Source organism: Muntiacus reevesi, chromosome 15 (assembly GCF_963930625.1).
Source record: "Muntiacus reevesi chromosome 15, mMunRee1.1, whole genome shotgun sequence".
In the NCBI taxonomy this organism is placed as follows: domain Eukaryota; kingdom Metazoa; phylum Chordata; class Mammalia; order Artiodactyla; family Cervidae; genus Muntiacus; species Muntiacus reevesi.
The window spans coordinates 44,802,150-44,827,501 of NC_089263.1; the positions used below are offsets into that span (position 1 = coordinate 44,802,150).

At 33.1% G+C, this 25,352-nt stretch overlaps 1 protein-coding gene across 8 annotated transcripts in view; it reads left to right on the forward strand.

Annotated features, from left to right (window-relative positions):
* MIPOL1 (mirror-image polydactyly 1) overlaps positions 1–25,352 on the forward strand; it is a 283,902-nt gene that overhangs the window by 53,562 nt on the left and 204,988 nt on the right. For 4 of the 8 annotated variants that reach the window (XM_065906169.1, XM_065906168.1, XM_065906166.1 and 1 more), the window contains exons 2-5: positions 1,510–1,588; positions 19,439–19,670; positions 21,377–21,512; positions 22,645–22,750. In XM_065906169.1, the coding sequence (XP_065762241.1) occupies positions 1,570–1,588; positions 19,439–19,670; positions 21,377–21,512; positions 22,645–22,750 (493 nt within the window). In that variant the 5' untranslated portion in view covers positions 1,510–1,569. Of the gene's footprint in view, positions 1–822; positions 937–1,509; positions 1,589–9,408; positions 9,429–19,300; positions 19,322–19,438; positions 19,671–21,376; positions 21,513–22,644; positions 22,751–25,352 lie in introns of those variants that run through there. The other 4 variants (XM_065906170.1, XM_065906172.1, XM_065906173.1 and 1 more) reach the window with 4 other exon arrangements.

The following is a 25,352-nucleotide window of genomic DNA, read 5'->3' on the forward strand; positions in this document are numbered from 1 at the left end:
ACGTGAATGGAAAAATCACTAATTACTAGGGTGTGAAGAAATTATCACAATAAGCCATAAATGAAAATTTTTTGCTTATGGAATGAAATAAAGTTTACATATACATTTATATATATGTATATATATATATATATTTTTTTTTTCTTTTTAGTGTCCTTTAAAAACATATTTTGGGTTGGGGGAAATGTTTTGTTTTTGGCTCTGAAGTATTCACTTATATGACCAGGAGAGGGCAGCATTTTACTATATCAGTCTCATAAAAGAATTAGCCCTACTTAGACTGTCAATGTTTCTTGTAATTACTCCCAGTATATTTGTTGCTTGCTTATGAATTAACTTGCATTTATGGAACTAAATCATTCCAATCATTTAATTACACCTGAGGAGCTGAACTATAATTGCTTGCTTCCAACTAGGATCTGATATGGCTTGAGCAGTATTAATTTGGTGTTTACTTTTCTGAGTGCTAAAAGCATTAAAATGATTGTGCAATGGGATTACATTTTACTAATTGCTGGCATTCATTAGCTGGGTAAATGATGAGGAAGAGTGACTGTATATCACAAAGGGATAAAATTATGGTTTTAAATAGTATATTACTAAGCACATTAAGGCCTGTAAGGCATGTTTTAAAATACTCCAGAGGTTATTAAAGACTGTATTTTCTACATGTCTTGCTATATGAATCTCTTATTAAAAGACTGCAATTATTATTAACCTTTTTGGGCAATATGGAGGGAAATGGCTTCATTGACTGGAACATATTTCTTTGATATTAATAACTTCCTATATTTTCAGTTAATCCAAAAGTAAATGAGGAACTTAGAAAAAGATTGCCAACTCCAGATCAACATATTTAGAGAAAATTGGAATAGGAGAAGCTTGCTACAGCTTTATTTGAGGACTTTTTAAAGAACGCAGAGTTCTAGCTGTGAGGTGACTCTAATTTTATTATTCTCTTTAAAAGCATGCAAAAAAGTGAACTTGCATAGCTTTGATCATATTTATTATGAAAACAAATGGAAGAGAAAAATATCAATAATTCCACAAGCTGAAGATAACCTTTTAAAAAATTAGAGTAGCATTTTAAAATTACACACTATGAAATATTTATGTGAAAATATACATTCAAATAAATAAGTTTGAAATTTTTGCTATAAACTTATGACAAATAGCGTAAAATTTTAATTTTTCTTAAATTGTTGAAGTTGTGGTCATAGTTGGAGAAGGCTTAAGTTAAATAAACTGAATAGTTCCCTAATCAAAGGAGCAATGTCTAGACACTTACCCTTGAACTGTATTTACTAAAATGTAAGTGTGAATGAAAGAGCTTTTTTTCCTGAGAAAAAAGATTTAATTTCACGTGTTGAAATATACAGTTAATTGTCCTATTATAAGTGTTTTAGAAAACCATTTATCCTGTAAATTCTCTGTTAAACAAAGGTAAGATTTAGGTGTGTTCTGATATATTGTTTTAAGTTTATTTATCTAGAGTTGGCTTTATTTTAGCCTCAAATCTTGGCGCAAAAACCAGAGACGTTGCCAGAGCAAACAAAAACAGAAGCGCAAATGGGGGACTGGCCACAAGGTAAGGACTTCTAAGGCATTAATACCTTACCCCAGGTGATGTGCTACTTTAAGGCACTGAATGAAGTGTGTTCGTTCTAACCAGTGTATTAGACAGAAGCAGATAAGCACAAGCATACATGCATGCACGCACACACGCGAGGCAGGAGGTATACACCAAAAGACCCACATTCTGCAGAAGAGACGCAAGGAGAAAGAGAAAAGGGCACAGAGCAAGAGATACTGAAAGAGAAAGAGGAAAGCAGACACACACGCACAAAGTGATAGAGGAGATGGGGAGAACGACTAGCAGAGAAGTGCACACAGAGAGGTCAACGCGGAGAAAGAAACCCAAACAGAGAAAGGAGACAGACACAGGAAGGAGATGGTAAACTCAATAAAAAGACGCAGATACACATACAGAGGTGCACACGGAGAGAGATCAGGCGTAGATACACACAAGAAGACTCACATCCCGAGACTCATAGGAGAGAAGTAGCAGAGTAAGAAACACAATGAGGAGGCAGACATACTGTGACCGAGAGCGAGGGGCCGGGGGGGACGGGAAGGAGACCCCCCGAGAGAGGGGGCACTGTGTGCACGCAGACACTCTGGGAAGGAGACAGAGATGAGAGCCAGCGGAAGGAGGGGGAAGACGCACACACTGCAGAGACGGACGGACGTGGAGAGGAGACACACACGCAGAAACAGACACGTCCAGGCACAGACACTTGCACACCAGACACTCAGAGACAGCCCCAGAGAGACAGCCAGAGGGGGCTCTCCCTAAGAGGCAGAGCCACGGACGCTGGCAGAGATGTACAGACGAAAGCGGGAGAAACACTGCGAAAAAGAGACAGAGACATGAACACAGTCAGAGACAAGGAGAGAAACAGAGAGAGGCACAGATACGCACAGGCAGAGGGAGAGAGCGGTCAGAGAGAAACACAGTTTGAAAGACAGACAGAGAGGTGTCCTGCCACAGGGAGAAATAGTGGAAGGATGGATGGATGGGTGGGTGGATGGATGGGATGGATAGGTACAAACGCAGGGAGATAAGTAGAGGACACCCATCTGTGTGGAGAGCAAGGTAGAACAAGCGCCACACAGACAGGTTTTAAAAATGTTTGGTTTTTATTTGAGGTCTTTTACACTAAATCTGGATACAGTTGCAAATCTGAAATCCTTGAATAACAAGTCATTCTGAATATAGTATGACGTATAGTTGAAAACTTGAAATTTTATGTTCGTGATTTTTATGTCCTCTAAATTTTTACAAGTAGAATTATTATCGAAACATTGCACACATCTCTCTTTCCCCTCTCCTTCAACAGGGCTTTCTTCACCATTTATCAGCCACACTGTTAGCTCTTTCAGAAGGTTAAAGGCCATTTGAGGGAACTCTTCTGTCATCCTTGAACTAAATCAGTTAATAGCTACACGTTCTTTTGAGATATAGAAAGATGCTGCACTGAGTATATCTTTTTTGATTTCTCCGTTTGTTTTTGATTTCTATACTGTTATCAGTTTTCTTGTCATTTATGCGTACCATAAGTAACCTTTCTCTTATTTGTGATTCCAGGCTACTGTCCTGAATTTAGAATCCAGGTAACAGATTGCATTGTGTATAAAGGAATAGCAAGTAATATCTGAGTAATGTATATAGTTAAAGGTTTTAATGAAAAGTTAATAGCTTTAGTGGAAGGATTTTGTGGCACTTGATTTTAGTCTACTCTCTTTATATTCAAATTGTGATAATGATGTATTGGTGTGAAGCAGGAAACTATTTGTTGTAGCTGTTTTTATTCATTTATGCAGATAAGCAGGCAAACACTCTTGAAAAACTCAAAGCAGTTCTTACTCAATGTATGTGCAAAATAAGAAAAGAGGAAGTAAATAACAATGCCCTTCTTGCTTTTGTTCCCTGTTCAGAGGTCACATTGCTATGAATGCCATGTGGTTCACATTATAGACCAAAGGATCTTTAAGGAGCCAAAGGAGTTATTTTTAATATTTCTAAAGATTAGGGACTGTAGAGGAAATACTTCTCACAAATGTGGAACAACCAGGAGCAATGTTAAGGAAGGGAACTGCTGAAGCTCTGGGACACTTGTGGAGAGGAAGGTTTTAGGGCTGAAGACAGATGCATAAATAGTTTGCAGGAGGCACAGACTGCAGGAGACGTGACTGAAACATCATTAAGAAAATTTGCATTTTTACAGACATTTTTTGGACATTGAAAATAGGACTAAGACATTCCTTAAGGACCTATTAATGAAACATTATTAACAAATAAAGTTAAACAGGTAAATGGAGTGTCTTTTGAGTTTTGTGATAACCCATACATTTAAACACATGGTTACTTCTTTGTTATCAAGGTTCATGGGATTTTTCATAAAGCACAGATTGCTTCAAAGCTCTGTCTAACACAAATGTTCATGGGCTATTCTTACAGTTATTTTATTTAAAGTTATCTTAATTTTTAAGGAAACGGAGCTAATTAAAAACTTTTATTACACTTTGTATCATCCTACAAGTTTCATTATAAGGAATGCTGAAGTGGTTTTCTTTTCCTAGCTTTATTTTAGAAACATTGCTGAAATATTTGACATTAAAGATTTGATGAGGTAAACAATGTTAACAGGTGCAATGATTTACATTTTTCTTGGTTTTTATCATTATTCTCAGTTTAGAAAATGTAAAGCTGAGGTTGATAGGTAGGGTAAGTGAAGACATCTATAAACTGTACAGGTTTCTTTGGGTGGTCTGCAAAAAAACAACCCAGCCCTGAATGAATAAAATTTTAGGTTGCGGAAGCAATAGGTGACAACATTTGTGTGTTGTCTAGTGAACATTGGTAACATCTTCTGGCTTACTTAAGAGGTAATGATGTTTTGTCCTTTCATGTAAGCTTTCTCTTTTTCAATATTCCTTTTTCCTCCCTGCTTTTGAAGAAAAAAATGAAATGGCGCAGTCAAAGAGCATATGTAAAGTTAACCCTCAGAAAGAACCAGTCACTATATGATTGATTGTTTAGCCTGTCTTAAGCATTTATTTATTATTTACTTAACAATGTAAGAAAAAAGTCTTGAGGATCAGAAATCTCTTATGAGTAATTATTGGGAATAGTATGATAAATTACTGGATAGTTCTTAAATTTTGGTGATTTTTATTAAATTAGCAGAAACACAGTTGTTTTATAGTGCACAACAGTCTGTTGGAAATAATTTTAAGTGTGGTTTATGAGTAAACATGGTGCATATATACCTACAATAATGGTAAAAATGAGGTCTGGATACCAGTTAAATTTAGAATATTGTTAAACTTGTTTAAATTTAGAACCTTTAGGGGTCAGTGTTCCCTAAGAAAGGTTAAAGAAGGTTATTGTGCCTATCCAAATTAAACACCGTCTGCTATGTTTTAAATATTTCTTACCAATTGAGGGTAAGAAATGGTAGGAATCATACAGCTTGAAGAATCTTTAGACAAAAACCTTTCAATTTCATGAGTTTCTTGAATATTTTTAGTTTTAATATTTTAGAGTTATATTTAATATTTGTTTTATACACAGAGTAGTTATTTTCACTTATCTCAATTTAAATGTGAAGCACATTTTAAAAACTATTTTAAGCATAGTTTAAAAAAGTGAGCATAATTCTAAATCATTGTCTCAATTGAAACTTGAGTTGAAAGCCTTCTGGAACTGCTTGTATCAACAGATTTCTTACATGTTGCAGTTTATTGGAGGTTAGCAAATATTTTTAAAAATCTTATCTTGCTGCTCTAAGTAAAAAGCAACTGTCTTCCTTATATGTAAAGAGGACATAATTTTGTTACCATGATTTTTGTGGATTTTTTTAATCAAATAAAGACTAAAACCTAGCAAAAAGTAACTTGTAAGTAGTTTGTTAGTTTCTTCTTGAGTCGGAATGCTGTTTAATTTTGCTTTGGCGTTTGGAGCCTCTGTGCCACCTTCAACCTCTTTTATTATTGGTTCTTTTATCTTTCTCTCTTTTTGCGAAGTATGTGTTCTTTTTACTTTTTGCCCATATAGTATTCTGTAACCGAATTACATCTAAAACTATTGTATGATTTGCAAGCATTTTATAAGAGTAGACATCTATAGAAAAACAACCTGGATGCTTTTCAATGTCTTTGATCGTTATTAAAAAATAGTAGAATTTCATATCATCTTCATAAACTGTTTTAAAGTAGAGAGGAAGGAAACAGCAACTTATGTAAAGTGGACATCCATTTCTACCAGCAAGATAGCTGGTAAGAAAAAGTGGATTCCCTAGACATTATGATTAGACACTCCTTGAAATTCAAGGTTTTGGAACTGTCTACATAATTATTTATTCTGTATTGAATTACAGGATATGAATTGTACTTAATAATTGGCATTCTAGTTAGTAATGATTTATTTTCCTTGAATGAGTAGCACAATTTGTTTTTATTAATTTTGTTTTTGTTTAAATTTAAAGGAAAATTACACTGGGGAACCAATGCATTTAATAATTTCAATAATATGTTATAGTAGAAAGAATGTAGGTTTTGGAACTAGATAGACCTATATTTTAATTTTTCAATCCTCTACTGACTACCTACCTGGACTTAAGTGGAAGTTTCATAATTATTTTCAAACCAGACTTTTCTTGTTTATGGAACAGGGAGATACTTCCTTTTGGAGAGTTGGGAAGATGAGAGATTGTGTATGTAAAAGCCCTACTACAATACCTGAAATAGGAAACAAGTTTAATATGAATTTCATATACCCGAAAAATTATTTTCAGTAATGTGGTGGTAGTAATGGTCTTTACAGATGCTTAAAAAAATAGATTGTTGACATATTTTATAGGGCCTAGATAAGTGGTGGTGGTTGCATCATTGTTCTTCCACCCAGCTGTGAAAGATAGTCTATAAAAAAGTTTCAAAAGTATTAAGAACACAAATAATAGTACTTGAAATGGTTATTATTAGTTTTATAGGAAGTTATTCTCTTTAGATATAATTTCACAATATCAAAAACTTGATATTTTTCAAAGTAGTATAGTTTATATTTAGTATATTTATATTTTGTAGAATAGAATATAAAATCAATAATAATCATTTAGAATAAAATCTAATTGTGTCTGTATTGAAATCCCAGTTGCAGTAATAATCTTCACACTAGTGACATCATACAATTTGCCTTTTCCTTTTGACAAGTGTGAATATAAGAATGCATTTCTAATTTTTGTTTTGCCATAGAAGGGTTAAAAAAACAGCTTGTCAAGGTCTGCCTAAATTTACTATTTATCTCCATAGGTTCTAACTTAATAGAGTTCTGGTGGTTTCTTACACATGACCATTGAGAATATTTGAGAGTGGTTTTAGGACTGCTGGCAGCAAGCCAACAAGGATTGATTCATTTCCAGAGGAAATGCTAAGATACCCTTAAAAGCATGATTGAAGTTATACCCTTTTAGAAAAAAAAAATAATTTCTTTTTTTTTTAAATAAGTTTATAAAAATAAATGAGATTCTGAGTGTCTTTATTTTTTAGGGTTGATTTGAATGATTCTGTCACGATTCCTGGCCTCATTAGAAAAATGTAATGGAAAACCAAAAAATTTTTCTAAGGGCAACTTAGTCTAGTTGGTTATAAAGTTTGTTATAAACCGTGTTTGGGGATTTATCACTTCTGCTGTTAGTAATTCACATTTATTAATTTCTGTCATGTATATTTTTTACTTTTGTGGGCAGTTTTTTAAAAAGACTTTATTTTGTAGAACAGCTTTAAGTTCTCAGCAAAACTGAGCAGAAAGTACAGAGTTCCCATTGCAGCCCTCCTCCCTAACCCCACACACGAACGAGTATAGTGGTACATTTGCTACAGTTGATGAACCTGCCCATAAATTCTTAATGAGGGAAAATTTTGGGAGATAGTAGGACTTTTTCTTTTCTTTCTTTTTTTTAAAAACTAAATTTAGAATCTTTTATATCAGTTCAGCCTGTGCTCTTCACATGGAATTCTTATTACCCTTTCAGTCCTTCATTTTGTGAAAATGATAATTACTAAGAAGACTAAGCATGAAAAATGGTAAATTTCTTTTTTAATAGGACTACTCCATTTCTATGCTATTAGTATGATCCTCTCTTTTTACACCTTGGGACTATTTCTTTGATTTAAGGAAATGCAATTCTACTTTTAATGAGATATTTTAAATATATTTGTGACCATGAAAATACATCTTTTTGAAATGGAAAAAAACTACTTGAATTTTTCAAAAGTTTTTGGTTTTGTTTTAAGTTCTCTGTTAAGATTCTGAGCTCTTTGATAAAATTCCTCTTTCATTTTTGGTTAGAGCCCTTTCATGCCAGAGCACTTCCTGGAACACATATTTATGACCCAAATCTCAATAAAATGTTATTGAATCTTAAATTTTTTAGAAATTGGAATTTCAGTGGATCATACTTAAGATCATTATTATGGTCTCCATAGTGGCTGCATTTGTCACCTTAGCATGATTACTATAAAGTCCTGAGTGTGCATTGGCATTTTGTTGATTTTGTTGATCTGAATCAATATACAGTGGTGTATAGACTGAATTTATGACCATTTACACAGTTGGTTCAGGTTGACTGACTGTTTGTAGAGTAGAACTGATGTGACTACATTTACTCACTGTTTTTGGTTGTAAATATATCTGGAAGTTGAATATAAAATTTGGGGTTTAGTATGTATATATATTTGTACTTTAATCAAAACTACCTGTCATGTAAGACATCATTATCTTCTGGGAGGAAGTTTCAGATACAAATTTTCTTCATGTTTTGCCTTTTGTGATTTTGATTTTTCTTGGGGAATAAAAAACAAATTTAGAAAATCAAGCACTAAAATTTTGAAATTGGTTGCATAGATTATTTCATAGTCTGAATGATTGAATTAAAATTCTAATCTGTAGCTTTGTGGTAAAATTGATAATTTTTGCCAAATGGTATAATTGTGCTGACAAGATATAAGGTAAAAGTAATTATTTCAGAAAATTATACTTTGACTTCTTTTTTTATTTTATTTTGTCTTCTTCACATATTGAAACTTTTCTGTGCTTTAAAACCAGGATGCTAGTGAATGAAAAGCTAAAAGTAATCCATTCACATTGATAAAATTATACTTATATAGATACTGAATATGTTACTTTTTGCAAATTAAATATGTTTTAAGTTAAAAATCAAATACTTTTTTAATTGTTTCACTGGCTGTACTTAAAATAATGTGATGTACTCTAAAACATGGTAACATTCTTTGATTTTGAGTTTAGAAATATAATCAAAATTAAGCAAAAAATACTCTTATTTCCTTCCTTAATTAATATCCTGTTTAAGTTTTATCCTCTCTGTTTCAGATTAATTTTCAGATTAATGTTGATCCCTAACAGATTAGGATAGGTAAGGTTTATTTAGCCTTAGTTTCCTTGAATCCACAGCATGTATCAGAGGAAATTTGATAGGAAGAGCAGGAGAAATACATAGTTCTGAAAGAATCAGGATTGTGTATAAATTCTAGCATTTTGAGTATGGAATACAGAATATTTTGTATCCTCTCCATGGATTAAATTAAGTGTAAAGAATTTATAAATTTCAAGGAATTCCTATTTTAAGTAGATTAAATGATTTTTGAATCTTCATCAGGAAACCAAATGTTGCAGAATTTGGAGTCACTGAAGCCTTTTATTCAATTGCTTTTAAGAGTTTAAAGTTAACAAGAGTAATGATTTCAATTCAGCAAATCTGATTTTTTTCCTTTCAGAAACCTCCATTGTCTATATTTTATAATCAGTTGATATATTTCAGCATCAGGACAATGCTGCATTAGTCCAGGTAAGAAGAGCGAAGACAAAACAAAAATTTTCATTAAAGAAGAAGTCCTTGATCTCCTGAGAATGCAGTGCAGACTAGCATCAGAGACTTCCTCTGCATTTTTAATAGACCATTGGTCTCTAATAGGTTCTATATTGGTCCTTCCTTACCTTTTTCTTTTTTAAAAGTCTCTGCCTCTTGCCACAATCATTTGAAGTGAATAGATTATATACATAGATAATTTTTACTTTTCTCAGGCTTTTTTTGTCTCAGGTATTTAATGCTTTTTTAAAAGTTAAAAAATGCTAACAAGATGGTGATGATGATGTACAATTAGTATAGTAGTCACAGTTGATTAATAAAATGAGAGCCCCTACCTTTTCCTTTTGTTCCCTCCCCCACCAAACAAATGGTGAATTTGAATAAAACATACATAATTTGCATAGAAAGTTATGTAATGATGCCATATAGAGTGTAATGATTTCCTAAAACCTTGTATTTAAAGTAACCTGAATTACAATGAGAGATAAACAGAATATTTACCCATCCCTTATGAGCTACTGCTGATATGTAAATTTATTCTTCTACTTTGCACAAATATACTTTTGAGCTACTGCTTAAACACTTTGAGGTCCTTAGTCAAACAGTTTTAATGATGCCTCCGATATTATGAAAGTGTGACATTTGATGAATGTCTCATATAGTTTTGATATCTAGGCACATGTCAACAAAAAAAATGAACATTGGTTTGTCATGCAACACCTAGATAATTTATAATTTTACTGTTTATATCCATCTTGACATTTTTTATCTGCCAAAGGCAGGTTTCATTTGGAATCTTAATCTGAGATTTATTTGGTGGATCTGGAAATCATAGCTAGGGTTCCCACAGGAAATGGTCCATCTACCAACAGATTAAATGGCAGTCCTGCAGTTGTTAGGGGAGCTCTGCATTTAACACACATGCATACTCATTCAGTCAGCACTGGGGAGAAAAATTAAAGTAGTAACCCAGGTTTAGGAACAATGTAGCTAAAAAGTCCCATATTTGCTGAATGACAAAGGGTTATATAGCAGCATTTCATTTTATTATTCGTGCTTGAATTTCTTGTTTGCTCTGTTGAGTCTGCTGACGAATACTAATAAATGCCTGCAACAATCCAGACGAGAGATGCCTGGCAACAAAGCTATGCGGTGGACCTCCCTGATCTTCTCCAGTTCACAACCTGACCTTTTGAAAAATTGGCTGGGCTAAGCTGCAGAATTTGGGTGTAATGGTTATTGTTAACTCCAGCTTTAGGATTTATTAATTTGTGTGATCAAGACTTACCTATACTTCAAAGTTTCAAAAGACCAAATACAATCATCCATCCATTAGAACTAACATTGTGTTTCAGTGATTTCCACTTAGTATCTGACTGGTGATTCTCCTGTTTTATTTTCCAAATCTAAAGATGATCTTAAATAAAATGAAAGGCACATGTAAAGAAATCATTTTTCCTCCTCTTTACAATTGCTATTAAAAAGGTTACCTTCCATAAATGCTTTATGGAATTGTTGAATTCATAGACAATTAGTATGTGTTCATACTTAGCAAAGAAAAAATATATAATTAAGAAACCCATTTTACTTGCAGTGGTAGAAATGTAAGACTTACCTAGTTGATTCATATATTTAATTACTTTATATAAATTATTCCTAGGAAAAATTGAAAAGGTTGAACAGATTAGAAATATAGTAAGTAGCCAAATAGTTCATATCACTGGGGAAGAAAGAGAATATAGAGTACTATTCTGCTAGTTAATCTAATTTTAGGATAGTTTTCACAATCATTTTAGCTTAAATAATATTTGCAATGGTTTAAGTAGGATGATATAATTTTTACAAAGCTTTAATTTGTGTGATAGTTTCATAAGTTAGGTAGTGTAAGCTTTAGGTAATTATACTGTACTGTGTTCATGGTCTTCATATGGTGAAAAATGTTAAAATTTAAAAGCTGAAATACTATAATAGAACAGTTTTTACAGAAATGCGTTGAATGAATATCGATGTGTTCATGACTGTTTCAGGACTGAAACAAAAACTTAAAAATTTGTTTAGTACCACCACTTCAGTAGCTTTTTTAAATAATAAAAAGCAAAATTCCAGCAAGGTGGTTTGTATGTCTAGTCATTGGATAATTTGAAATGTGGTATACCAAGCCATTGAATTGTCTTAATCAAAGATGAAATAACCTCACTAGTCCTTTTTGACATGTTTATTTAGAGATACAACCATGTAATGGAATGAAAGGACATAGTTTATTTTGAATTTATGTCCAGATAAACAAATTATGTGCCATTCCTAGGTTTCATGATTTTTCAGGTTAATAAACTTTTATGAGGCCTTATTTTAAAATCTTAGAGCTATGTCCAGCCTCTCCCCCATCACATGTTTTTGACCTCCCCTCAGTATATATAATACACCTTATTAGAATTACTGTGCTTTTCAACATAATAGCCAATGGCTATTGAATGCTTGAAATATGAGCAAGTAGAATACAGAACAATGAAAATTAAAGTTATAGTATTTTCTTCTTCTTCTTCATAAGGCTGTTTAAGCCAAAAAATAAATTGAAAACACCCTGAGAGAGTATACAATATGCAGGTAACAAGTTTGCAGTTGTTAAGCCAAAGATCCAGAAGTTACCTAATTTCTTGTGACTCCTAAATTAGAATCTCTGAAGAATAAGTACCTGTGATCTATTACCTGTGGCTCTGATCATATCTAATTTCATGTGCCAGTATAGTAATGTTCAAATTATGTTACAGAAACATGTTGTTTAAATTCCTTATTTTCCTGTTGTGGGAGTGAATTTACAGAAATATCCTCTTAATTTTCTTGCTATGAGATGGAATTTTCTTTCAGGATATTTTTCCTAAAGTCAGGATTTCTGAATTTTGAAGTTCTGTTATTTTTGTAATTTTTCAACTTTATAATCTTATACAAACTTTATTAAACCATTATGTATTAACTACAAGTTGTAATTAAGCTTGTTAAGTATTTTCTCTTTTTTGTATGTATCTCATTGAACAAAGTAGCATTTTATTTATTTTCCACGTTCATGTCTTTTGATCTTAATAGAAATTTTTTTCTCAATTGTATTTTTATGTATTCTTACTACAGTTTAATAAGAAAATATTTTGCTTTTAGCCAACTAGATACTTGCAAATAATAATAGCTAAATTTTATTGAGTGTGTTTTCTATGCTGATACTTCTCCAAGAGATTATATAATTTAAGTAATTTAATTCTCATAATAACCTTTTGAGGTAGGTGCTTTTTTGTGTGTGCTTTTTACTGATAGGGAAATTGATGAGAGGTTTATTAGTTTGGTAAAGATCATACAGCTATGTTGTAGAGCTGGAATTCAAACCCTGCGGTCTGTTTTCAGAGCCCATGCACTTTGGTTTTGCTTGGAAACTCTAAATACACCAATATTCTACTTGGAAGGTTTGAACTTTGCTCTTGTACTCACTCATGTTAAGTGGAGCTACTATAATATGGCAGAAGTTTATGATGTCTTTCTTTTATGTTTGGGGAGAGAAAAGCTCATATATGCATCTATGTGGAACACTAATCACCCCCCACACATAAGAGGGAACAAATAAGTCCGAAGTATTTAGTAAAGGGAGTAAAGAGTATTTGTACGCATATACAGATAGATGATCTACATGTAAGTTAGTTAAGGAATTGGTAGAAGTTATTAGGGGCTATGTTGAAACTAATGTTTGTTTAGAAAAATTCTTAACCATTGGAAAAAAGACATACTCTGTTTAAAATGTGGGACTATAGTAATTCCATCATGAAATCAAATTTACACTTATTCAACAGTAAAAAAAAATTATCATTTTGATGTTTTTACATAATATAGTGACAGTATACAAAAGAAAGAAGCAATAAACATGATATTTTCATTCTTTTTATATTTCTAAAATCTAATGCTACAGTCAAAGTAACAACCTTTTCAAAAAAAGAAAGACGGAGTATAAAGAAGTGATGACCAGTTATGTTAGCAAGTGTCAGACAACACAATTACAAATTGCTTCTTTTATGGCTCATTTTAGATAGTCAGTGCCCTTGAGTAGCGCCTGCATGTGAAGGAGCAAGAAATATATTTATTTGAATGCACTTGCCTGTTACACTTCCATCCTTTTTTCTGCCACTGAGCTCTCAGTTACCTGTGATGTTGCTATTCTGAGTAACCCCTGTAAGATCCCTAGAGACAACTCTAGCTCAGCCACTCTGAAGAAACAGCTCTGTAAACAGTATTGACCCCCCAGGGGACCATCAAATCCATTTACACAGATACCAGTTGTCACAAACTATTTACAAAGCCAGACAGGACCAGAATTTCCCAGCCTCTAAGAATCCCTATTTGATTCTAACTGCCTCCTCACTTCTGTATAGTAGTTGTGAAGTAACAGTTATTTTTGGCCCTGAGTTATGATTTCTTGGATGGCATCAATGCAACTGAGTACATTATACATTAATGTATATTTGTCTGGAGAACTGGTGTCAAAGGGGATCCCAAAGCGTTCTTTTCTAGGTTAGGAGATAGTATGATGCTGTTAATTTTCTAGACTAAGGAGTTGAGAAGGTGATAGCAACACTAACATTGAAATGGTTGACAATACCAATACCTCCAGTGGTAAGGGGAGAATTTGTTAGATCATGAAAATGATCCACTGAAACAATATGAAAGTCACTAGAAAGATACAGGGTCTTCACACTATGTAATACCACCAGCCAAGGCACATGCATTAAGAGTTTTAAGAAGTTGTTACTAAATTCACCCAGTTTGCCCAGATGAATAAATTGGCTCTAACAATAGCAGTAGGTGGCATTTGAAGCGTATTGAGTAATAATATTCTATAACATTATTTTCAATAGTGGCAGGTTTACATGGCAGTGATTACATTAGATAGCATGTAAAAATATTGTATTGTAAAAATTGGATTTTTTTTAAGTAGTTAAAATTCAAATGTCCAATTAATACAACATGCCCACAGAAGAGCAAATAAATAAAGGGATTTATTAGTCATCACAAAAAGCTTTGTGTTGTTTGAGGAAAGTGAGATTTCATAGACATGAGTTATGAAGAAAAGATTGGTAACATTCTTAAGTTCATACGAAGAAATGAATTTAATAGTTTTAATTCTGTTAGTTCTAATGATGGAACAGTTGACAATGATGTTGATTCAACACTGAAGCAAATTATTAAAGAAAGTTATAGAATTTCCATTTCAGACCATGAGAGAGATAGAGAGGCATCAACAGAATAGAGTGTTTTCATCTGCCTACAGGCAAATTTGAATCGGAAGTGAATTGTTCTTTTAAACGTTTATCTCATCTTTCTACTTGAGTAGTGTATGAAACAGACCCATAACTTCACTGTTGCTACACTTTATTGATATATTGCTAATTCAATTTTTTTTTCAAGTGATGGGGTAAGATAGCATCTCAACTAAACTTTTTGGTAGCATCATCTTGTTAGTACTTGGTAACAAGTTTTTCTCTTGGGCCTGCAGAGTTTAGGAAAAGTAACTGAAGACTGAATTAGAGTAACTAAATGCAATTTTCTCTTGGTTGGTGAAGATATTAACTCAGAAATTGAATTTAAGTTGAGCTTTGAATAAGGTAAAGAAAATTTGGTAAAATGAAGTATGGTACAGCACCATCTTAATATTTGACCTGAAAAGTCAAAGTGAATCATGCCTGCAACTTTCTTGGAAATGTTTCAGAAAAAAAAAAAAAAAGTGTAGATAGACTGACACAGAATAAATAATAAAGCAAGTGTGGTAAAATGTTAATATTTGAGGAATCTGCATGAGGGTTATGTAGGAACCCTTTGTACTATATTTGCAACATTTTTATAAGACTGGAATTATTTCAAAGTAGAAAGGTAGAAAGAGATGACTGTTATCTACCATCAGTCAGCTTTCTCATTAGGCTCTGTCTTCGTTAGCATGTTTATGCAGCCAGTGAAGTCTCTTGCATTTGTCTTTCGTCTCTGGTCTCCATCGCTTGCCATTTTTCTGAATGACTTCAAGGTAGCATTCCGTACCGATACCTTCATTTCTTCCTCTCCAAGTACTTCATCATCAGTCTATTTAATCAACACATTTCCAGATCTACCACATCTTGTCTTTACAATGTTACTCATTTTACAAGTTTTTACTCCTCAACTATAGCATCTTGACCCTTCAAAACACCAAATGACTTTGTTTTCCTAAAGCTATTCCTTCTCTTTTGTACTCATTCTTCCTGTTCTCTTATTCTTTCAGTCTGTCAGCTTTTTCTTTACTGAACTCAAACCCTGTGACAGTTCATTACTTTGCATATTTCTATTTGTCGTGTTTTGGAATAAATGCCTTTGTGAGATCATCCAGTCTTCCAGTTGAGCATCAGGATGTCTAGTATGTTTTGTTTGTGGTCTTTGTAGCCCTAGCATGCTCCTTAGTACATTGTCTTCAAATTATTAAATCAGTTTGTCTTCTTCACTGTACTGTAGAGTCTTTGAGGGGAGAATCTGTTTCTTACCCATCTTTGTTTTCCCAGTACTTATCACAGGATATATCACACTGTGGCATTTCCATGGATAATTATTAACTGAAAGTGAAAAGTGAAAGTGAAGTTGCTCAGTCGTGTCTGACTTTTTGCGACCCCATGGACTGTAGTCTACCAGGCTCCTCCGTCCATGGGATTTTCCAGGCAAGAATACTGGAGTGGGTTGCCATTTCCTTCTCCAGGAGATCTTCCCAACCCAGGGACTGAACCCAGGTCTCCCACATTGTAGGCAGATGCTTTACCATCTGAGCCACCAGGGAAGTCATTAAATTAATGAATAAATAAATAAATTGTGGGGTCAAACTTTCTATACAAATGATCAAATTCTGATATTAGGAAATGCAATATGGCAAAGTAGAGGACTGTTGAGAGCATTCAGAGATTTAAGGAAGATTTGCTAAAATAGTTAGTCCAAAAAAAAAAGTAAAAGACAGACAGGAAGGAAAATTTTATAAGTCAGCTTGTTTACTTTAAAGTAAAATTAAATTCTCAGTAGAAGAATATGGATAGTTTCAGATCAGTCTCCAAATATCTAATGAACAGTTTCAGTTAGGAATCTAAAACCTTTTACTACAGAACAAGATTAGAAACATCCAGAAATAGAGCCAAATCACATAGTATGAATTCTTCAAAAGTATTAAACATTTAGAATTAAGATCCAGAAGTGCATTAGAACTTTATGAGTTTATTTTGATAATACTTCAAGAGTTAATGATTACTCGGATCCAGGAGGGATCAGTAAAGAACCCTCTTATTGGCAAGGTTCCATGTCTGCTCTCAGTTTGAAGAAGATAACACATTCATAGGTGAAAAGACCATGATTTACCAAGAGTTCTGGGATCACAAAATTTGACGTTAGGTAGGCTGAAGTGGGGGCTTCCCAGGTGGCACAGTGGTAAAGAATCCACCCGCCAGTGCAGGAGACGTGGGTTCAATCCCTGGAGTAGGAAGTGGCAACCTGCTCCAGTATTCTTGCCTGGAAGATTCTAAGGACAGAGAATGCTGGTGGGCTATAGTCAGTGGGGTTGCAAAGAGTGAGTGCTTGTGAGTGCCTCTGTACTCAGTGCATGACTGAGCACACGAGAGAGAAGCTGAAGTAAGAAAGAGAGCTGTGGGTAATGAAAAGCAATAGATACCAGGGATGAGGCAAAGTCAGCACTCAGAGTTAGAAATAAAAAAGCTCAATGAAGAGAGATGTTGCATTACATCCAGAAATACAGAGGTGAAAGCATGGGACAAGCTGCAGATAACGGTATGTTTGTTCTCAAAAACAGGTCAGAGAGTCAAGACTTAAGACTCTGAAGCAGTTAATAAGGTGTTGCCATGGGGCATGCGGGAACCTTGCGTGCTGCAACCCATGGGGTCGCCAAGAGGTGGACGCGACTGAGCGACTGAACAGCAGCAGTAACAAGGGGAACTGGGGGCTTTTCCCAGCTGGTTGTGTTCCTTGGCTTATCCTTTTACCTGTTGAAGGATCTTTCTACTTCATAAACGGAAGAATAGCATAGGGCCTAATATTAATAGTTATTTTCTGATGTGCTCCTGGAGACAATTTTTGTTGTTTTGATATTGTTTTCTATAGCTGTGATTTTCTTTAAATTACTTTAAAAGTCATAGGCTAGTGCTAAAATGCATGGTTGGTTAATGATATTATCTTGGTGTCCATTTATAAAATTTTATAATACCTCATTCAGATTTGGGGGTACTAATACCAGCCTATTCTAGAAATGTAGCATGATGAACATCTACAGCAAGTCAGGTGTTTTAAAATGTCAAGAACCAACAAATAACCTTCAGATACATAAAATTGTTGAAGTTTAAAACAGAATATAATGAAATTCCATAGATATGTAATTATGCTAGCATATTTTCCCAGTTGATGCCCTCAGTGAATTTAAGAGTAATTTAAGACCAAAAATGAATGTTTTCTGGTTTATCATTCAGCCACCAGTAAGATAATGTCCAGGACTTCGAGTGTATGACTGGCTACATCTAATTTCAGCATATATATGTGTGTGTGTGTGTGTGTGTGTGTGTGTGTATGTGTGTGTGTGTATGTGTATATATATATATAAAAGCAAAGAATTTCTTCTGAAAGAATGAGTGCTTTGTGAGGGGTACCTTATTTATGTTTTCCTATTTTGTTTTTATTGTAAAACTACCCTTCTGCCTCAAAAGGATTTTAAGTGTGACAAGTTAAAGAAGGCATCATAAACAAGCAGGTGCAATTCACCTGCTTTTTAAAACTGAATAATTGTTTCTATTGGAAATAATAAAGTACTAGTTTCAATCATTTCAGTTGTGGTCATTGATCTGATTTATTGGTTAAGAGAGTTTGTTTTGCTTGCTTGCGTGTGTGTAGTTTTCTCCCTGGAATTTCACTATAGATCAGATGTACACTGTTCCTTTGAATAGCTATTTAATAGTTACAGCTTGAGGTAACTAATTTTTATGAGATAGCCAAGCTTTTCAAAATATTCTCTAATGTATTATACATATCTGATAAAAGATAAGTTAAAAATAATTCTCCTTGTATTATTTCCCTTTTAATATGATGATGCTGATTACAAAAATAATAGCTAACATTTATTGATGTGCCAGACTGTAGGCCAAATACTTTGTCTTCATTAATTCAGTTAATCCTTGCAGCAACTCAAGTAAGCAGTATTATGTTTCCACTTCACAAAGTCTGAGGCATGGATGGGTAGAGTAACTTGCCCAAAGTTATGTGGTCGATAAAGACAGGAATCTAACTCAGTCTGATATCAGAATCCCATGTACATTATCACTTCACTGTAATCAGTTAACTTACCATATCCTGTTTTTCAAATTCTAGAAAAAAAAGTAATGTAGAAAATAATAACCTAAATCAGTGGTTCCCAGCCTTGATTTTATACTAGAATCCTGTGATCACACCCAGGGATCTTGATTTAATTAGTATAAGGTGAACCTGAGTTTTAGGATTTTTAGAAACTCCTCAGTTGATGTAGACTTCCCTGCTGGCTAAGCGGGTGAAGAATTTACCTTCAATGCAGGAGACACAGGTTTGATCCCTGGGTCAGGAAGATCCACTGGAGAAGGGAATGGCAACCCACTCCAGTATTTCTTGCCTGGGAAATCCCATGGACAGAGGCTACAGTCCATAGGGTTGCAAAGAGTTGGACACGACTGAGTGGCTAACCACACACACAGCTGATGTGCATTTAAGGTTGTAAACCACCATCCTACTCTGCTGTCTGACTGGAAATGGAAGCATTAATAGCAAAATCACCCCATACGTGTTTGTCTGATTACAATAGGAGTAAGGTTAGTAAGTGCATGTTTAAAGCTACGAAACCATTTTTCACAGAAAAATACTCTTTTGATCGATTTAATATGTAATGATGTTTTAAATATCATGTTTTTATTTTGTTTTAAATGCAGACATAACCCATAGTTACCTTGAACAAGAGACTACAGGCAGAAATAAAAATACCCAGCCAGATGAGCAACTGCCTATGAATTCTAAGGGAAGCATGCATCAGAAATCCAATGAATTAGTTAATGAAGCTACATATGAGAGCACAGAACTGCCAGAGCAGAGATCAAGGAATTTTCAAGTCATCAGCCCTCATCCAGGTGATGAGACAGCTTACTGCACTGCAGGAAAATCCAAGTGAGTGCTAGCAGCCTTAGATTTAGAAAGTAAGAATTGGGAGAACTTTTCCTTCCTCTCTTTTTCCCTCTGTCCCTCCCTTTCTTTTTGATGTGGCCTAAATTTGATGTATGGTTAATTTATTAGAATTTGGGGAGTTTTCTGCTATTTTCATTACATTAATATCATGTGTCTAAATCACTGAGTAAAAAAGCACAGGATAAGCCTGAATGAAGGTCATGATGATTTTTTTGTTGTTGTTTTTGTTTGTTTGGTCCTGAGGTTTTATATTTTGTTGAGTATTGTTTTAAGTGACTTTTCATTAAGAACCTGGAAATAACTATTACACTGATGAAAACGGTACATTTTTCATCAGAACCATTACCTGGCAGCTCCACGAAAAGACAAGCCCAAAAATATGTTTTGCTTTTGGTCAGCACTGTTCTTCATTTAAATGAGTGAGTTTGACTTCTTATAGAAGTGTCATCTACTCTCCCATTTACATTCCTTGATATTTTACATTTTGTAGTTTCTACCCAGTCCCTTTACCTACCTATTTTATGAAGAGATTTGAATTTGTGACACCTGTGACTTTTGCCTACAAGAGTAAAATACTTTGATAATTAGTCATGTACTATGAAAATATTGCTACGTTTAAAGATTCTCAATGACTAACTTATAATTATATTGAAATATAAATATTGTGTTTTCAGTCCAGACAAAATAATAATTATGGAATACTTTTTAACAGAGTCTTATGTGGGAATACCTGTTTGTATTTACTTAAAAATTATGCAATAGATATGTTAATGAATATTGATATATAATGAAGTAGATATGTTAATATGATCCACCCTCTTGGCAGTCAGTTATATTCTTATGAAAGTGCAGATTGGAGTATATTGTTTTGGGGAGTAGGGATGAATGAAGAGGTGATAAATTTTATAACCACATGGGAAAGGTAAATAGTAGAGATTGGGCTAAACTCATCTACTTTTCCCTTCCCGTCCTTTATAGTACTTGCTAACAAGTTAACTATTATTCTCAAATAGCATACACATTGTCAAAAATTTATTTTGCTTACCCCTAAGTGTTACAAGAATAGGTTTTCATTTTTAACATGCTGTGATTTTAATAATGAAAATATGATATTCTGTCATTATTAATGAAAAATTATTTGTTATTCCCAGTTTCAGAAAGGTAAGACTGTACCTAGAGTCCTAACCAAAAGTACGAATTGAATTAATATTCATAACCCTTTAAAAAACTGAATTCTGTAATTGTACTGAACCATGCATCTCTATGGTGGTGGTGGTTTAATCGCTAAGTTTTGTCCAAGTCTTGCGACTCCACAGGCTAGTCCTCCAGGCTCCTCTTGTCCGTGGGATTTTCCAGGCAAGAATACTGCAGTGGGTTGGCATTTCCTTCTCCCCGGGATCTTCCTGACCCAGGGATCAAACCTGGGTCTCCTGCATGAATCTTTATAGTTATTACCAAATGTTTTTCACAGATTTAACTCTTCCTTGTGAAATTGGTATATTAGTACCTCTGTGAATTTGTGATGTTTATTCTTTTTCATCCATAGTATTTTCTTAAGAGAAATTTTAAATTAAGTAATTTTACATATTTATTGTTAAACTTGTTTCCCCTGTTTGAAGTATAAAATGTATAGATCCTGTATAGTAGAAATTGTGTGTATATTATTTTAATAGTTTTCTTCATTACAGCTTTATGGACCACAGAAATAATGATTTGCATTGCGAATGTACGATTCCTTGTCAGGTTACTTCAGACTTAAGTAAAGAGGAGACAATAGCATTGCTTCTAAAAGAATTGAACAGTCTCAAAGCAAGCAATAAAAAGGTACAGTATAGAAAGTCTGATAATTGTAGAGTATACTTTTAGTTATTGACCTTCTAAGTTTGCTTTGTCACTCATCATAATTCAGTTTTATTGTGTACTTTAATCCTGTAACAGTAACCTTATGCCGTTGCATACCATGCCATTCAGGGTATGATTGAATTGAGACATGGGCTATGAAAAGCAATTTCTTTTGTTTCCTACCTTGGTGGCTTGCAGTATCACTCACTTTTTCATAATCTGTAGTACTTTGCATAGGTGCCTATAAAATTCAAGTTTTACTTCATTGGTTTCATGTTACTTTCTTAACTTTTTTTCTTTGTAGTATCTGTGCCCTGTATTTCACCTCAGTACTATATGTAAACTTTAAAGTAGCAAGGCTTGGAAATATTGTCATTTACCTTGTGTTATCTTATATTGCTGTATTTTGTCCAATCGAATTTGTCATGTCACTTCTGACTCTTTTTTCTACATTCCTTTGAGCTTTAAGTAATGTTATTAAATAATGTTCATTTTCTATGCTTCCTACTTTTCTGATTCTAATATTCTATTTGTTTGACCTAATCAAACTGAAACATGATGTTAGGAGTGTTGATCATGTCTGATGGAAAACAGCACAAACAACAAAAGCCGAGGGAGAAATTAAAAATAAAACATTTGGAAGGACTCCATGTGAAAGCATGAGATATTTTCTGTACTTTCATCTAGCAGTTATTTATTGCATACCGATCATGAGTCAGGTGCCAGTGCCAATTTAAATGGAAGTTGATGGCATAGCATTCTCAAAGGGAGATTTGTATCAAATATTAAGATTATTATCTTAATTAATTTTGTTTCAAAATATTAGAATTACTAAGAGAAGCTGTAATTTGTGCTACTCTTTATTTTATTACAATGGTCCCTTCCAAGCCTTTTGCTTTAAGACAAAAGAATTTATCAGATTACTTTTTGTTGCAGTATATTTAATAATAATAATGTTCCCTTAAAGATTGTTTTTTCCCAAGAGTTACGTATTCATAAAGTTAATATGGTATTCTGTAAGAGTTTAGAGAAAGTAAAAATTAACTCTGGGATTAATTATATTTGTGCAAAAGATATATTTGTAAGAATTCATGTTTTTTTCAATGTTTTTTAGCTTCAAGAAAAACTGAGTAAAGAAGATAAAGAACACAGAAAACTGAAGCTTAAACTGGAACTCCAAGAAAAAGCAACAGAAGCTCAAATTGCTGAAAAGACAGCAGGTATTGCATATGAGTATGAACATATGGCATTAAAAATCATATACAAGGTTGTTATCTGATGTGGCTTGGTGAATACTAGCATGCTAGCTTATTTGCCAAAGGAGGGAAAGCTCTGGTTTTTTTTTTGGCTGCTTAGAAAATAGGTGGCTTTAACATCCTGGTACTGGTATTAGTGAGAGCTTTACCTGTATTCATACTGATTTGGGCATTAAATGCATTGTTAACACCATGTCAATCCAATCACAAAAAGGTTGTTTGTTTTGTTGGAAGGGCCTGAACAAACAAGGGGAAATAATGATTACCAGTGCCTCTACCTTTCATCCCAGCAGTTCACATACCACTTATTGTTTTAGCTTGTTGAGAGGAAATACTTCTTTGTAAAAAGATAGTCATATATTCATTGCCAGTGGAAACCTACATTTGATTCAAAAATCTGTTGTGTGAAGTTAATTTTCATATGATGACATGGATGATGATGAAGATAATGTTTTCCCTGAAAAGATTAAAGTAAAAGATTGCCTGAGTTTAAGATTATAAATGACTGCCTAAAATATGTTTTGGAGTCTATGTTCATTCACAAGTCTTTGTAAAGAGAAAAATTTTTTAATGTATCTGTGATGTGTTACAGATATGGTCAATTATCTCTGATGGACTCTTTCTCTTGCTTTCTCTCCTTCCCTAAATCACTTTATAAATCACTTAACCTGGTTGCCTTATATAAAAGAATTCTGGTATTTTAGGTCAGAGATACAATTAACAGGTATAATATGTCTTCAAGACATTACTGTTCTAAGTAGAACATCACTAAGAAAATATAACAAAGATGATTAGAAATAAATATTCCAGCCAAATACCAGATGTTTGTTTTTTGATTAATGTTAAACTTATGAATTTTTTGTTTCTTTTTTAGTGGGAAAATATGAAAGTAATGTATTTTAAGGAAATTTAACAGTATGTTAAAATGGATAGTTCAAATATAAATTTAGAACACTTAAGTTTCTTGGTTTTTTATAATCAAATATGTGTACTAATTGCTGGAATGGTATTATAAGAAGTACATCTGTTTTTAGTGTTTGTGTTATAAATTAACTTTGTATATTTCTTTCAGATATAATTTATTAAGGTTTAGACCATTGTGATTTATTGAAAATCATGAATTAATATGTCTGCATAGCTCATTTGTCTCTTGGAGGGGAAAACTGATTAAGCATTAATATTTACTCTTTAAACTTTTGTATGGTATAGCTAATCGTATACTTTAAATATTTATTTATTGGTATATACTTATGGGTTCCCTATGACTAAACAGTATGAATCATGCCTTCATAAGATGGAGAGAATTTGATTGCTTTATGATTCTTGTTAATCAAATTTTCTCATTAATGACAAAATACTTTAATGTTGAATGTTTGAAAGATGTTTAGTGTATTTCTATAACGTCCTAAGTTGATGAAAATAAAAGTGCTACATAGTTTCTCTGGAGCTAAGTAATACTGTTTTAAATCAAAATAGTCCATATTAACAAAAATACATGCTAAAACATCTGGACATTGAAAATTGCAAATAGGATACAAAAATGTACATCTCTACATTTTTCAAATAAAATGGTAATTAAAATATGTGATATTCTAAGGAAATAGCCATTTTCTTTGAGTATATGATTTGTAAGTATTTATATAAATAAGAATATTTGTATCAGTATTAGTTATGATAGCAATAAATTTATGGTATGAGACATTTATGGTATGAGACATGCAGTAATTTAAAACCATTTATGAGGAATATATAATGATATGAGAAAAACTTTATGACTCAAAGTTATGTGAAAATTAGGGGGAAGCTGTATACTTGATATAATTTTGTTAAAAACTATATTTACATATATGTAATATAAAATTAGAGTCAAGTTTTGGTTTTGTGAATGGATGTGTAAATGCTTCGGTTACCAGTTTTCTGCCTTTTCAGGTTTTTTGCAGTGAGTGTGGGTTAGATTTAGTATAGAAAAAATAAATGTTACTTTTAAAAGATGTAATTTTTTGTTGTTGTTGTTACTTGCTCTCTAATCTTAAAATCATTTCTAGGTTAGGTTTGACACATAAAGATGATATAAACCAAAATTATATGAAATCTATGTGATGGCTTTGATCAAATGTTGTCATTTTACCTGTGCAAAATTTTTCTTGTCTTTATGATTTTTCTCTTATTTATTTTTATGTCTCTGTTATGTAACATATATGTGTTAGTCCATCTTATCTCCCCCCCCCAATTGATTGTATAATTCCTGAGAATAAGAATCTTGTGTAATCAAAACCATATAAAAATAAAACGTTCCCAGTACTCTGAGAGAGATTGAAGTGGTGGGAAGACTATATAAGCTTTGGAATCAGATGGACTAAGGTTCAAATCAGAGCTTTGACCCTTAATACCAACCATGTGCCTTTGGGCAAGTTACTTATTAGCCTCTCCCATGTCAGATGTAAATATTAACTAATTTACCAGATTATTTTAAGGATTAGAAATAATGTATAGAAGCACCTAGGGTATAACTGGTACTCAGTAAATTGTAGCTAATATTAATACTTGCTTACTTTTATCTTTATGA